We start from the raw sequence: 14,984 nt of genomic DNA, 5'->3' as shown, positions 1-14,984 counted from the left end.
TTAAATTAAACAACGCTTCTCCGATAATTACCGAAGCAATTACAAATCTCTAGATAAATTAACGAAACAATCTCTTTTAGTGAATAATCATCGAAGATTCTTGCAGACCATATCGCGCGTCTGATTATATCACGTGCAAACAATCTACCGCTCAAAAATATTTGGACACATTAGATAGATTTGTTCTAACAATATATGAATTTTATCAAAACGCACAAATTAGAGGCAAATTAATAATTATACGCGATACATTCTTCAGTCTCACAAACTTACCGCATTATAAATTTGAATTATTTATTTAAAAAACTACCAATACTATGTACGTATTCCTTTTACAACTGAATACGCAATATTTTTAAACGGCAGCGTACATCGGCGTGTATTTTTCAGTCGTCGCGTCGTAGTGGACCATTCTGTAACTGTCGCTAAAAGAAGCAAAACGTAATAGCGCGATCTCGCTTATTTGCATTGTATCGCTCCGCCGTGTATAATCCGCCCCTCTGCCGACAAGTTCGTGTAATGGGAAACGGCGCGTTTCGTTTACCTCGTTCAATTTAACTCCTTCGAGAAGCGTAATTTGCCCATTCGATTTAGCGGAACGAAATACCGAAGTTCCGCAGCTGCATCGTTAACGTTGCGCGATCGACAACAGAGGTTCGGCTTAATTGTTTACCCCAAGGCATGCCGATTCTATTCAAGTAATCCGATCAATGCAGAGATTAATTTAGAAAATCGTCGAGATCGTGCCGACTAATCGACAAGACCAAAAAGTTTCGAGCAGCGAATTTTCTTTTTTATCTGACGATTGAAAACCGTATGAATATTAAATACGAAAGACTGCCTTCATAATTATCGCTGAAATCAACTTGGCAATTCTTCTCTAAATTCCGAGGAAACAGAATCAAACGCTGAATACGGCCAATTATACGACGTTTAATTAAACTACCATCCATCGAGCAACGGTGCTCGCTCGCTTCTTAGGAACGACGAATCGTCGTAAATTCTGGTCCAAAAATACGTCGAACGTCGTGCAATTAAACGCGGCGAGCTCGACGGCGTTGGGTATCTAATTAAAATGCTCTCGACCAGCCAACTGGCCGTCATAATCACTAGTTAGCTGCGCAATTCGTGTTTAAAATGGCGCGAGAAGAATCGAGCCGTAGCTAGTTCTCGTCCTTCGTTCCCAGCTCCTCGGTTCCCGCCCCAAGATAGCCAGAGCTTCGGCTTAATTAGAAGAAACGAAGAGAACAGCGAAAGGTCGTGTGCCCTTCGAACCGTCAAATCGTTTCCCTGTGCAGCTTAAACTCGGCGAGACTTAACCTTTCCCTCCTACTCCGTACCGTACGTGCTCTTCAATTACACCTGTTTCGGAATGCTCGATTTAATTGGATCACTTCGATCACTGACGCCCATTGCTTCAGAATTAGCCGCTTCTTCCTCAACGGACCCCTACTCTACTCTGCTACGACTTTGCGATCGAATCGCGATCTTTCGTTTGATATGACGGACTAAAGATTGTTGGATTTGTCGGAAGTTTTTCCGAAACCAAACTGATCCAATCGAGATAGATTAATCAGAATCAGAACGTTAATAACGCGTATTAAATTAAAAAAGTACAATTGCAACTAAGGAATTTTCAGAAAATAAAGTTGGACAGTTTGATTTCTAAATGGCTCATATATATATTATTGTATAAACTGCACAATTTCATTTGCTCGAGTCCACTGATTCTACAAACATTGGTTGATCGATGGAATTCCACCGCAGGATCATCGGTGAAACAAATAGCACCCATGCTCGAGCTACGGATTTTTCGCTTTTCACTGGACGATCGAACGTTTAATTATCGTTTTTTTTTCCGGCTTCTAAATTCCGAGAGCCATATGAAACGACAATATTTGCCCGATCACACGGAGCGTCTTCTTTCGCTCAGGGTTTCGTGTGCTCTTTGCGCAAATCCTCTCGCAATACAAACAATAGCTAGGTCCGTGATTTCGTGGTGCGGCTACTTGTCTAGCTAAAAGTCAATCTCGCCCAGACCGTGGCTCGTAAATCTTTATAAAGTCGAAGGCCGCTGTCCCGTGGCGAACCACCGTGAGTTCAAGAAGATGCTCCCTTGAAAAGGAGGCCGTGTAAATAATGGCTGGATGTTGCTACGCTGTGAGAGTCACTACTCCTCTTATGGCTCTTCTGGGACATCATTCCTCTGTGACCAGGTCCGCTCACTTGCCACATACATTAACCCGTTGCCGCTCGTTTCGCCCCTCCGATCGTTCCTTCAACGAGATCCTCTTCAATTCATTCCACCTGACGTTTTTAAATTCTTCGCCTTTACGATGCACCCTGCTAGACTTCCATACGCATTATTTTGTCGAGTCTTGGCAAAGGCATCCTTCGACAGATTTTGCAAACTCTTCTCGAGGATCCTCCATGTTATACTCTAGGGACGATTCTAAAGATTCCTGTGATCCTTCGACATTTATATTAAAATAGCCATAGTCGCCCATCCAATATACATACCTATGACTCGGTTTAAGCTACAGACCTTCTAAGTTGTCTTACCATTGAATCTTTTAAACGGCCTCAGATGAAACACTCGCCCCTTTATTTTCTTTTTTCTTCGCCTCTTTCTTCTCTTGCTTACAGGGCTGCAGTAGAGTCGAGTGTTTGCGATTAACGCGCTTAATTTGCCTAAAGTGTGTGGATTAATTGTTGAACGATGAATTGTTTGCTTTTCGTTGCCTTTCGTTGCTTGTACTTTTATGTATTATAATTATTTGATATGTAAACTAAGGATAGTGGTTTTTGATAGCGTATGAGATACAAGCAAGTCTGTTTGCAGGAAGATGTGTCTGTATACTTGAAAGTGTCCTTATCCAGCAAATCCGACGAGCCTCCCGCACAAAAGCCGCGTGTGCACGAAGCGAACTCGGGGAATCGCACTCGACTCGAAAATCAGCTTCTCATCAAAGAGCTTTCGCTCGAGTGTCTGCCTAACCGAAGGGGGTACTAAGCCAGCCCAGTCAAGCAGTCGACACCTTCATTGTTCCAAGGTGTGCGCCATCGAAAGGAAAGCTGCCGCTTCTCTCCCGTTACCGTTAAACGTGCATCCACTTACGCGTGCCAAACAATTGGCCGGTTAGCCTGTGATTATTGATCGGATTGCGAAGCTTTCGTCGGCCGTGAAAAGTGGGCGTTGGCTGTTGCGTGACACGAGAAACTAGCCGGCTGAAAGAAGGAAACATCGATGCTAAGAATCGATTCGACGAGATTCGCCGTCGTCGTTGATCCAAGAGGATCGTACTCGGAAATTTCGTGCTGCTACGTTTAATTAGCATAGCGAACTATGAATTCCGATTCAGAGGAGAAGAGTCGATCGTATCCTCGGAAGTACGCGCGTCCCACGACCATCGAGCATCGATGTTTCTGTTATTTTAATCGTTTCGCAACGCTCCACCAAATGGGTTTCGCATGTCGTCTAGTTTACCGGTCGTTAACTCGCGAGTGCAATCCTCCCTCTCTCTCTCTTTTTTTTTTTTTGCATCGCGCGCGTGGCCTCTTTACGTTCGCTCGTAGCAAAGAATACAAATGGTGACGGTTATCGCCGGTCTCCCCTCGGTTTCCTTGGTTTACGACGCAATCGCTATTAAAATATGCAATCGAGCCGACACGTTATCCTTCATCAGGGTTTCACCATCCTCTCGGGGACGAGCGACGCGGTTAACGAGCCGTTTGTACCCGACGACGTTGAATATTTTGCACGAAGCTCGCGACGTCGGGAAAGATATCGCGCGTGTAGAAAATTCTTGTCGACTTGCACGCTGCAATTTCGATCGTTTAAACCGACGTTACATCACCCTCGCGTAATTCTGGCTCTTGTCGGACTAATTAAACTGTTCGGAAATACTCAGAAGTTATGTTCTCCGAGGGGAAATCAAACGGAATCGGCTGGACGTTTTTCAACAAAAACGCTCGCTTGCCTAGAGAAAGTAAATTCCCGATAATTTCAGAGTATTAAATTTCCCGACAAACTATTTATCGCTTGGAAAGCGATTAATTCATTATCGCTCGTTTAAACGATCTCGGGCTTTCATTAAAGGAAACTCCATCAGAGTATTCCGGCCGTTTTACATAAAGATATTGAAATTCGCGTCTCGATAAAATGTTGCCCGAATTGCCTCGATACGTACCAACAAAATATTCCTGTTTTTCTTCTTTTTTCAATTCCGATACAATTTTTCTCCGTCTATTTTTTACGCGATACGTGGATCTGATAATTCGTATAAAGCAGCGCGTACCGTGGTTGTTCGCGCCCGGAATAAATCCTTCTCTGTCCAGTGGGCTAGAAATTTATTTTGTGCTCGAACATTCCCGACCACCTCGGGTAATTTAGGCTTGTTGCCGCTGCATCGTTGTCGATTCACGGCTTCTAAGTAGAATTAGCCAACAAAGCGTGGACCGGCCGAGTGTCATTGAAATCCTGTGTTCGCGCTGTGGTTGCAAGTTCAAGGAGTCGACGAATGCACACAGTTGCACGTGATAATTACTGTTCGTGAGAAGCTCGCGGAAAGTCCGCACTCGACGCTTGCCAAGTCGTAACTCGCGAACGTCATTCACATGCCACTGACGTTTATCCGTTATACGGTTTTAAACGATCTTTGAACAGGTTCGAGATATTACTTAGATCGATAAATAAATTAGCTCCGCCTTTAGCTTCGAGACACGTAGTTGGAAGCTGCCTGTTCTGCTTCATCGTTGCATCGATAAATTTTTTGCAGTGATCGCAGTCGAACGAAACGCGCGCCATTCTCATCGATCGATTTTAATTCAATTGCATAGGCCGGCACGCCACATGAAACAGCAAGCGCCGCGCAAACAACGATAAAGAGATTTAATCGAATAACGCGAACATCGCTGAGCTTTGTCGCTTTCGAGTTTATAATAACACGCGGCCGACAATTAGATTTCATCTTCCTTTTATTTAGGACGGGGAATTTATTTTCCGTGACTGCGCTGCTTTGCATGCAGTTTAGCGTGTCCATTAACGCTTCCTGCACATTTTCGTCCAGAAACATTGTACGTACATGATGCATGCCACGCGAACTAAGCACGATGCACTGAAAATACATTTTCTGCAACTAATTCGTCGCTAGAAATCTTTTTTAGAAATATTTTCTCTTCTCTACGATTGGATATTTTCCAACGCCCTCTTCAGAATTTTCCTTCGTACGAAACAATTTTTCCATTGCATATGCAACCAGTGTACGATGTGTCTAAGCGTCTTTCTTGCGTGTTTCTTTTGTATTGCACATTTTCAACTTTCTCGTTACCTGCTTCGTGCATTTGCTTCTTTCAAGTTTCCAGCGTTCACGGGTTCACGGGTATGTCATTCGCTTTCTGTTCTCAATATCAGCCATAAAAGCGGGAGAAGAAAGAAATCTCGGCTGTTCGGGGATTCCAACTCGAGACCTCGTGATTCAAATCGAACCACGCTCTACCCTATCGAATGATCCCGACTTTGTCTTTCTATTTTTCTAAATTAGTCCTCTGTTTCTACAGCTAAAACTACTTTCACGCGTTTAAAATCCAGTTCATTTCACTTTTAATCTTCCTTCTTATAACACGGAACCACTCATTTTGCGAATCATAATACGATCGGACCAAGAACTATATTCGGTCTGAATCGAAATTACGATCGTCTCAAGAAACATATGCGTTTTTACGACTTTCACGTGTGTGACGAGGAATATCAAAGCGTATCAACGAAATTACAAAAGTCTTAACTACGATGTTTCGTTAATATGCAAAAGACATTTCCACGCTAAATCACAAAATTTGTGTCATCAAACGATCCTTTGAACCGCGTTCTCCTCGCAGATTACACCGAGGAAAGAAACGGCATGCGAGCCATGAGCACGTACGAAACGAGATTTGCCGAGTCCTAGCGCGTGCCAAGCAAATCCGCAGTGGAAAGTGGTCGCAGTGAAATTACAGTGTTGATATTCCATTGATAACAGCCAACGCGACGGTCAGCCAAACCGGCTGGCCAACCGATAACAAATTAATTATAGTTTGAACGGAGGTGAACACGTATTTAGTCTATAGACATCCGTGATCGAGGTAATTACAGCTGAAATTCGGACCAAGCTGCATAAGCATGTAACACGAATGTAATAACCAAGGAGACAATGCGGCCGCGGAGGCGAAATGGGAGGAGGGTATGGTCACCTATGACAAGAAGGAAGGGATAGACAATCGCGTAATTGTAGCACATTGATCCGTCGAGAAGATGACCTCGAGTGTGTAGGTAGCCGTTCGAGATCCGGCAAACCTCGAGCCGAGACACGATTGATTGCTTGCGATCAGATTATGGCAATTAATGGCTCAAGTGCTATGGATCGAACCGCTTGTAAATTAGTTCCGGTTCCGGGCAGAAACTCCCGGAATTCAACTTATCACCGCAAGTACGTGGACGCGCGGTGTATCGGTGCCTGTATCTGCTGCATAATCCATACGCCATGCCAGTTCGGTGCGTGTTGGCTCCGAACGAATTTCCAGTTAGCCGAACGCTTCGCCGCCGAACGATCGTGTTCGACGAGAATGCAGAAACAAATATTCCGAGCACCCGGTTATGTATGGATGCGGCGAATTTCGACCAAGTATTGCAGCCCGGTGTGGATCTCGCGATCCAATGTAAACGCGCCTGAATCGCGAAAGGAAATGGCGGATTTTAGCGATGCAACGTTCGCCAGTTGCACTGTGAGAACGATTATTTCGTGCTTTCTTCGCGTCAAATTCGTCGTACTGCTCTTGTAAATTATAAATAACGATAAATAACGTAGTAATTGTGTATATAGAAATGTGTGCACGATACTGCAGCGTAGGCGAATACAACAAGACTGCAAGGCCCATGTGCAAAGATTATAAAAACGAATGTTTAATTTCTTCTAATTGAAATATCGAAAAATTCAGATTCAGCGACATTTGCTTTTCGATGTAGCATTCAAGGGGAGAATTTTAAATAAAAAGCAAATATTACAGCGAAGCGGCCTTGCAAATGAAATATTTCAACCATCGATAATTATAATCCGTGTCCTCTACACACAGGTTAACTCGCGTCCTTCTAATTCATTGCGAAACGTCTATTTGCCTCCTTAGAAAACTCGCGCTTCGAATGGCGGATGTTCCCACAGGCATTCGCGATCGTCTTCCCCGCTCTTGCTATATCCTCTCCATGCGTTATCACTAATTTGTATAGGGCGTACAGTATTTGCCTAATAAATTTCCCGTTACAAATAACGTTCCACTGCAGGACTTAATAAATTACCGTGACGAGACAGGGTAGAAGCGCAATTACCCGCGCAGGGTGAAATCGAGGCCTGGCGAGGGGGAACAACCCGATGTCAGAAGCCACCGCTCTTGCTCTACATATCTCACCGGCGTTCTACACCGATTCTATAGTTTCTAACGCTATTCATGCGCTACGATAATGGGTTAAGTGAGGTTTACTCACAACGTCGATGAGCTGGGAGAGGCGTAGTCCCATTTTGACAGTGAGGCGATCGCTGTTGTTGCCAACAGGCCGGATGAGGCGGTTGTAGTTCGACAGCAGGTCATCGTAGAGACGCTTCGCTTCCGGATTGGCCGAGGCACCCGGAAACGGAGCAACAAGACAGGAAATGGCCGTCGCCATCGCCAGCAATCCGCCCAACCTAGACCACCATCGCCACCAGCCTTTCCCACCGTTGTTCGACCAAGCATCCCTAAGCATCGTACGCCTTGTCCACCCCTGAAATCATAGTATTTCAACATTAAACGTTACTCATTTCATCCATCCTCTTCAATTATACAGACGTATATTTTTGTTGCAGCGTAGGTGAAAACGTTATAACGTTAAAAGTTTCGTATAATACGCGTAATATATTCGACAAAATTTGTTGTCATAAATATTAAAATATCAGGTTGTCCGTAAAGTGTTTTTCTTTCGCAAACGTGTTTTTTACAACAATACACCTTCGTACAAACGTGAAACCAAGTCTGTAAAATGTCGCGGTGTTTATCTCAACAGAACAAAATGGATCGTACGTGATTCGATAAAATAATATGAAACAAAAAAACGGTGTGCGTCTATTATTTCCTCATAAAACGAAAGAAATTTTTCGGACAACCTAATACTTTGGTGAGTTAGTGTCGCTTGATCGTGGAATTAACGGCGAGATAAAGTTTACACGTTTCGCTTACTGAGATTCAAATTGTATAGGACAGAAACTTAATACCTTTTAATGAAATATTGTAAACAGGATATCAATATGCAAATGTCTTTTGCAGTTCAAGGTTCAAATTGCTTTTACAGAACGCGTACAGTTCCGGGCACAGCTACATCAATGGGTGTCTCTTGTTAATCCTTTAATTTATCACCGCGTTATTTCATTCCCACCGACTGTATGATAGATACACGTTCGACTCGAATAGCTGTTGTTGAATCTTTCACTTTCTGCTCGACTTCTCTAAAGTCTTACAAATAGAAAACAAGTTACCGCGAAAGAAGACAATTTCCTGATTCCCTGATGAACAATTAGTTTTAGTGACAACAGCCTGAAACATAGTGGAGCGGGTGTACGGTCTTTACGGAACACCGAGTATATGCGCAGAAGACACGTGTTTGTCGGCATCTCATAATGCTTTGACGTCAACTTTTCAAGCGAATCATAGTACATAGTAAGGCGTAAGTTGGTTGCCAGACGAAGTCATTTACTAGCCGTGGAGAAGAGCGTAACCGGCCATAAAGGAGGGCTTCAACGGCATTGTTGTGTCGCTGAAAGGAAAGGGGAAGGGAAGGGAACCTCTTGAGCAACTTTTATCGCTTCGTTGCTGACCTACCTGCGGCCATTATCAGCGTACCTATATGCCTGGCAAAGCTACTTCCCCGCATTATCCGGCGATTTACATTTCTCCACGTTCCTTCGTTGATTCTGAATATAAATGAGCTCGAACCTAACGCGAGCACGTTGAGAGCATCGGCTTTCAATTTTTGTGAATCGCGGCCAAAGTGTCGGTACGTTATCGTCGTGCCAGTCAAAATCTTCGCAACGTGAAAAAAAAGTAACAAGAACTCGGGATATCGATGGACATTATCTTTTCTCGTGACAGATTGATAAATGATTTTGATTTCGTCCGTCGCTTCCTTTGCCATTAGGTTAATCGATGAATTACGTAAAAAGGTAATCGCTATCGCTATGTAAATGAAATTTATATGCTTCACCGCGCACCATCCAGAAAATAAATATCCCCCGGATACGAACGGTTTCATTGATGTCTGCCATAAAATTACAATCGGTGCCCGTTCAAACTGCACATCCGCAAGAACCAGCCTTGTATTTACGATTTTATAGTGGCGTGGTATCGATCGGCTCGTTGAGAATTCGCTCAACGCATCGGTGAAGAACTTTAACGCGCGAAATTCACAAACCAGTCACTGGTTAAATAAATTCTTTAAGATTCGTAAATGTCGACAAATATTCCTCCCTCGACATACTAGTACGTAGTGTTATTAATGGAATACTACTGCCTTTCTTTCTTTTTTTATTTTTCTTTCGATGTCGATTTTTATACAGCGTCAAAGGATCTGTTTTATTCGTGAAAAGGCTCGTTCAGCTAGCGGCTGTGGCACGCGAAATCAACGTGCGTATTTCCGCGTTCTGTCGACAATTTACAAAGCCGAGCGTCGCATTTAATCATCGGCTTCTATTTTAACGCAACATAGGAAACGCGCGTGCTGACATTACGTATCAACGTTTGACTAATGCACCCAAATGCGTCGATTCATTGATTTTCCCGCAGTCATTTGCATTTTGCGTGTCCGCGAAGCGACAGTAATTAGACGTAGCGAGTGAGCGCCTGATGGAAAAGTGAAACGAAACCGCACGATTGAACACCAATAAAATTGTCAGGATATCGTTATCTGTATCGCTTAACTAACCAGATATACGAAAAATCGTTTCATTGGAATCGATGCATTAGCCGATAATAGCCACTTTGTTAATAATTTATTAGAATAATTTATCATTCAAATCTTCAACATAAATAAATTATGTTAATGTGTACATATACAAAGGCAGTCACACGTAATATCAACTATCCGTAATTTATAAAAATCTGAAAATAAATCTACAAATATACAAACAAAACTTTCCAATGAAATTCTAACACCTTCGAACGACACACGACAGATTAAACGAATAATAATAATTCCATCGTTCGGATATTTTTAGGATGAACTAACAGCAAGGTCAATACCGAGGCACAGGCCGAAAAACTTTTATCGACGGTTGCTGGTTTTTATCTGCCGACCGACTGATGAACTATTTCCACGTATTAGAAAATGAAAAATGGCGCTTGGCCAAGACGACCCAAGTTGGTCAGAAACCTCGCGGGACCCTTTCTACCTATCTGGGCTGTGTCGGGTCGCCAGATAAGACGACCCTATGGTCATTATCAATCCCATTCGTTTCCAGCCAGTCTCTGGCCACCGAGTTAATTACACCGGAATTCCGTACGCCCCTGGCTTTTCCTTCGTTCCCTATCGTTGCACCTTCTTCGCCCTTGACCATCCCTTCGTTAGCTCGGTTCTTGTAACGAACCCCGTAGCGTACTGTAGTTTTCGAGTTTATCGTCCCCTGTCAATCTCTTGGGAGGACGAGGATGGCTGGTATCGGGTTCACGACTCGATATATACTTACGGGAATTTAGTAGGGGATCGTTGTCATTCCACGATTCTCTAGCGACACACTTTGAGTGATTTATGCCTGCTTAGCTGTCCAAATGGTAAATGCGCACGCGAGGAATAATTTAGAAGGCAGAGGCCGATTTTCATCCTTTCTCTGCTATCGAAAGCGGGATTAATTCTTCGTAGCAGCAGGTCAGTTCTTATTGACGTGGAGGAAATACGAAACGTACCTGCGTTTAAGTATTTTATAGGATTCGTTGATTAAGATGTGTGTCGCGTACAAATTAACCTAAACTGATTAATAACTCGTGTTATTTACGCTAAAAGAGTCGATTATTTTTTTACCGATCTACGAGTTGCACGCGCTCTTCGTGCAACAGCTACAGAAAGGAAAATGAAATCTGCCTGCTATCGACCTAATACTTTGTGTAAACTCTTGCTGCAGCTGCAGCAAAGCCCAAAGACAACTTCATACCTTGCTTGAGCACAGAGTGACCTAGCAGATATGTTGTTTAACAAGCAATCCGTTGTATAAACGCGAAGGAAAAATCGACCATTGCGACGACACTCGTTCGTACACTGTATGACCAAGCAGGGTAAACGATACCAGGTTGTAGTCGATCGAGTAGTTGGCGCTATCGGGCCATCTGCGACATAAGGAAACGGATATAATGGAATCAATAATGAGCCCTGGTTGACACGTTCATCAATCTGGATCAGTCAGCCATCGTTATCCCCTGTATCTTGTCGGGACTACGAAATAATTACGAGGATTTGCTTCCATGTGTTTGTGTATCGATCGTGGCGAACAAGAGGGTGAATGGAAAAATATGTGACAACCGGTTTATTCGTCGAACGAACGAAATGTATCAGGGAAAAACACGAAACCCAGGTTTATTGGTAATTCGTCACAGTTGCAGTCGCGCAAGATTTCGCCGCGGATGACTGGCAAGCCTTGATCGTTGCCCGATTAATTTCGCTCGCAATTTGTAAGGGAACGCGCGATGTAGTTTACAGTACAGTTTCCGATATTTTCAGGAACGTTCATTTCCTTGATGATCGAAGAGTACAGAATGGATGGATCGTGCCGTCGATTATATGACAGATATATTTTTGATCCGAACGACACCAGACGCGAAGTCTGGAATGTGTAATATAACGTGAGTATTCCGTGCTGCCGAGAGCTGTGAAAAATGTTACAGCTCGATGAAGTATCGCCGATAGAGCATTTCGATTCGAGCTTAAACCACGTATGACACGGTAGATATAAAAAGAAAGAGATGGAATTAGGAATGTTTAGATGAAATATCTTCTAAAACGATGAAAAATAAATGTTTAAACGCTGATCGAAGACAAGCTAGCAGTAACGGATAACAACAAGTAATCGTCCGGTTTATTACATTCACGGAAACTTTGTGCGTATTTATTGAAAGGAGACGTGGCAATGGAGCTGTATGAATGCACGTCGTCATCGTTCAGTGTCCCGACGACGCAGCTCGAGCGTTGCAACTGGGCTAATCGAATCTCGCGCCACGTACAGTCGCTAACTAAGCTTTTATATACACGTTCGACTGGTGCATTAATTGGACCGACTCTCTATTTCGTTTCAGCTGGTGTGGCTGTTAGAAAAGCGCGAATAGTTGGAAAGAAAATAAACGTCTTAAGAGCGTAGAAAGAGGACCGTGAAATATGAGTGGCCGCTTTCCTTTCCAAACGATCAGAGAGCGGACCTTTGAATTTCTAACGTTGTTCCCGCGAATCTCCTTCGTTTGTACGAAGAACGATTTTCGTCTAATAATAATACATCAATGATACAGACACGCGACTGTAAAGTATGCTTTCAAGTTTCCGCTGGAATTACAATGAGCTATCGATTGTAACAATTAACGAGGAGCGAGCGTGAAGAGGTAAGCGAGGCAACGAGCGCCGCCCCAAGGCGAACGAACTTTCCCCCTGACCGCAGGACATCGAGGGATACCGGGTCGGCTAATTAAAACGACACGGGCGAACATAAAAACGCAGGGGTTGAGGCTTAGGGTGTGGGTGAAGGAAGCGGGATGTAAACGACACGACAATAAAATCAACGTCTGCCGTAGGCTTTTCAACGTTTTTATAAGGCAGTCAGTGTACTCTTTTTTAACCGACGAGACGAGGCTTAATTTAGAGCACCGACCAGATTTACGGGGGCGGTTCTCCCTCGAGCTTCGCAGGTTATGGATCGTGTACCGCTTGACGCGTGACAACGTAGGAGGATTGGAGATTGCAAGGACCAAAACGATGTGCTACCACGTGTGTATTTGTTCTGTTCGTACGTGTGTCTAGATGTGTGCGTGTCTACATACACGTACATACATGTACATAACTAGATAGACGAATGAGATCGCGCGTGCGTTCGAGGGAAGGGATTAAATGAAAAAAAAAAAATCAATTTTCTCCTACATCTATCTGTAGCAAATCTTCGGGAACAAAGCTTTTCACATAAATCGAGGATGGATGAATCACCATGGCTAGTCATACATACACCCTGCTTCCGATACAGTAGGGAACACGCCGATTCAGCCAGTTCACGATCGATGATAGTTCCGTATCGTCGATAGGAGCGACGAAAGTAGCGAAGATTCAGCTGGAAATTACAGCCGGAAAAATATGACCGGTCTGGACAGCGCAGCGTCGCGAATTAATCGACGAGCCAAGAGCAACGTCCGTGCGCGACAGAAACATCGACCAAGTGTTCCAGTTTTGTGATCGAGCGTCCCATCGACCAGAATACGATACCCGACAAGAACTCGCGACTCGCATTACGATTTTATTCGGGAAACGTTTTATTTTACAATATCCGTGTGTCAACGACAGTTGTGAAAACGCGAAACTCGTTTAAGCTTGCGAACAGATATATAGTTATGCGAATATGTAAATTAGAAACTGGAATAATTATTAGAAAATTATTTAAGTCTTTAATTTGTATTCATTTTAGACTGTAAAAGCTTCTTAATTATGTACATTAACGTATATCGTGTATCACATGTATAATCATTATGTTTTTACCTGTTTACAGGTAATTTTCAAGCAATATCGTCGTACCATTAATTTATTTATGGTATTTATTGTTGTTTACTTTCATAAATATTTACGATATATCATTTAAACGAATGAGATTCAGATTTTGAGCAACGAAATTTCAACGAAAAGATGTATCATCCGATTTGCATTGTATGTTCAGGATCGCCACGCAACAGGATCTAAAATTTTTATCAGCCAATTGTTTTCCTAACGATCCAGATCAATTATTGCGTTTCTTACTAAAATCAGTATATTCTTAGTACATGTGTACACATATACATATATGTACTTTTTTAATAAAAATGAGAACGTTAAAACAGGAAAGCACTTCGTATGATCTCGCACCTCGTCACCATCAACGTAGTCGAATTTCGCAGTCGAGACGCAGATAGCTGGAGTCGTGGAAACAACAACAGGAACACGCAAAGCTGGCACGGTTTTCCACTAGCTCGCATTTTCGCTGCTCCTAATGACCGACACTTTTTACCGTCTCGGAACGCGAACCTTACTCGCAAAAAGTCTGGCAACCGCGAGTTCTTGCATAAATTGTCGCGAATGAACGCTCGCCAAACGCGGCTTAATCCTCCTCGGCCGTTTGATAAAAAAAAAACTAAGCTCAAGAAGAGCGGTGTAATTAGTTCGAAAAGCTGGCAAAGCACAGTTACGAAACGTTCGCACGATTCTCTATTTTACGATTGTTCAAATGACGCGGAATTGCTAACGCGAACATTTTCCGTCGTTTCGTTCGCGCTGCGGGTGAAGCAACGGTTGACGAGCTTCCCTATTTAGTTCAAACGAGAAACTAACTATCCGTGTAATTGTCGGCGTTACGACGATGAACGATAAACGGTCAATCTCGCGTATGATACTTTACTAAGTATGTCATGTTGTTCATAAGCGAACTACAATAACGTTGAAGCCCGATCGATTATAGCTTAACCAAAAGCGTAACAAACGCAGGTCAGAAATTTGATCCACCTAGCCGATTCCGATAGATTTTCCATTTGAAAAGTTTAGTGGGCTGTTTCGGTTTCGAGTTTGTAAACGACGCGGTGTAATGGCCAGTTGAAATAGTCGCCGTGATCAGCGATCGACCAGTTTCCAAGGAATTCGTAAAATCGTCGTCGTAAAAGTTGTTTGGTGGGTTGGTAGACGTGTGATGGGAGCGACGCGGTTAACGGTTGCCATTTTGCCCGGC

General features: G+C 43.3%; 1 protein-coding gene across 1 annotated transcript in view; it reads right to left on the bottom strand.

Moving 5' to 3' along the window:
* The window catches only part of LOC126920152 (acetylcholine receptor subunit alpha-like 1), a 157,143-nt gene that overhangs the window by 94,156 nt on the left and 48,003 nt on the right, over positions 1-14,984 (bottom strand). The window contains exon 2 of the mRNA XM_050730138.1: positions 7,514-7,789. Coding sequence (XP_050586095.1) covers positions 7,514-7,771 — 258 coding nt within the window. The 5' untranslated portion in view covers positions 7,772-7,789. The remainder of the gene's footprint in view (positions 1-7,513; positions 7,790-14,984) is intronic.

This window comes from Bombus affinis, chromosome 9 (assembly GCF_024516045.1).
Source record: "Bombus affinis isolate iyBomAffi1 chromosome 9, iyBomAffi1.2, whole genome shotgun sequence".
Taxonomy (NCBI): Eukaryota; Metazoa; Arthropoda; class Insecta; order Hymenoptera; family Apidae; genus Bombus; species Bombus affinis.
Note: the sequence above shows the minus strand (reverse complement) of the source record. Positions and strands in the feature narration are given on the sequence as shown.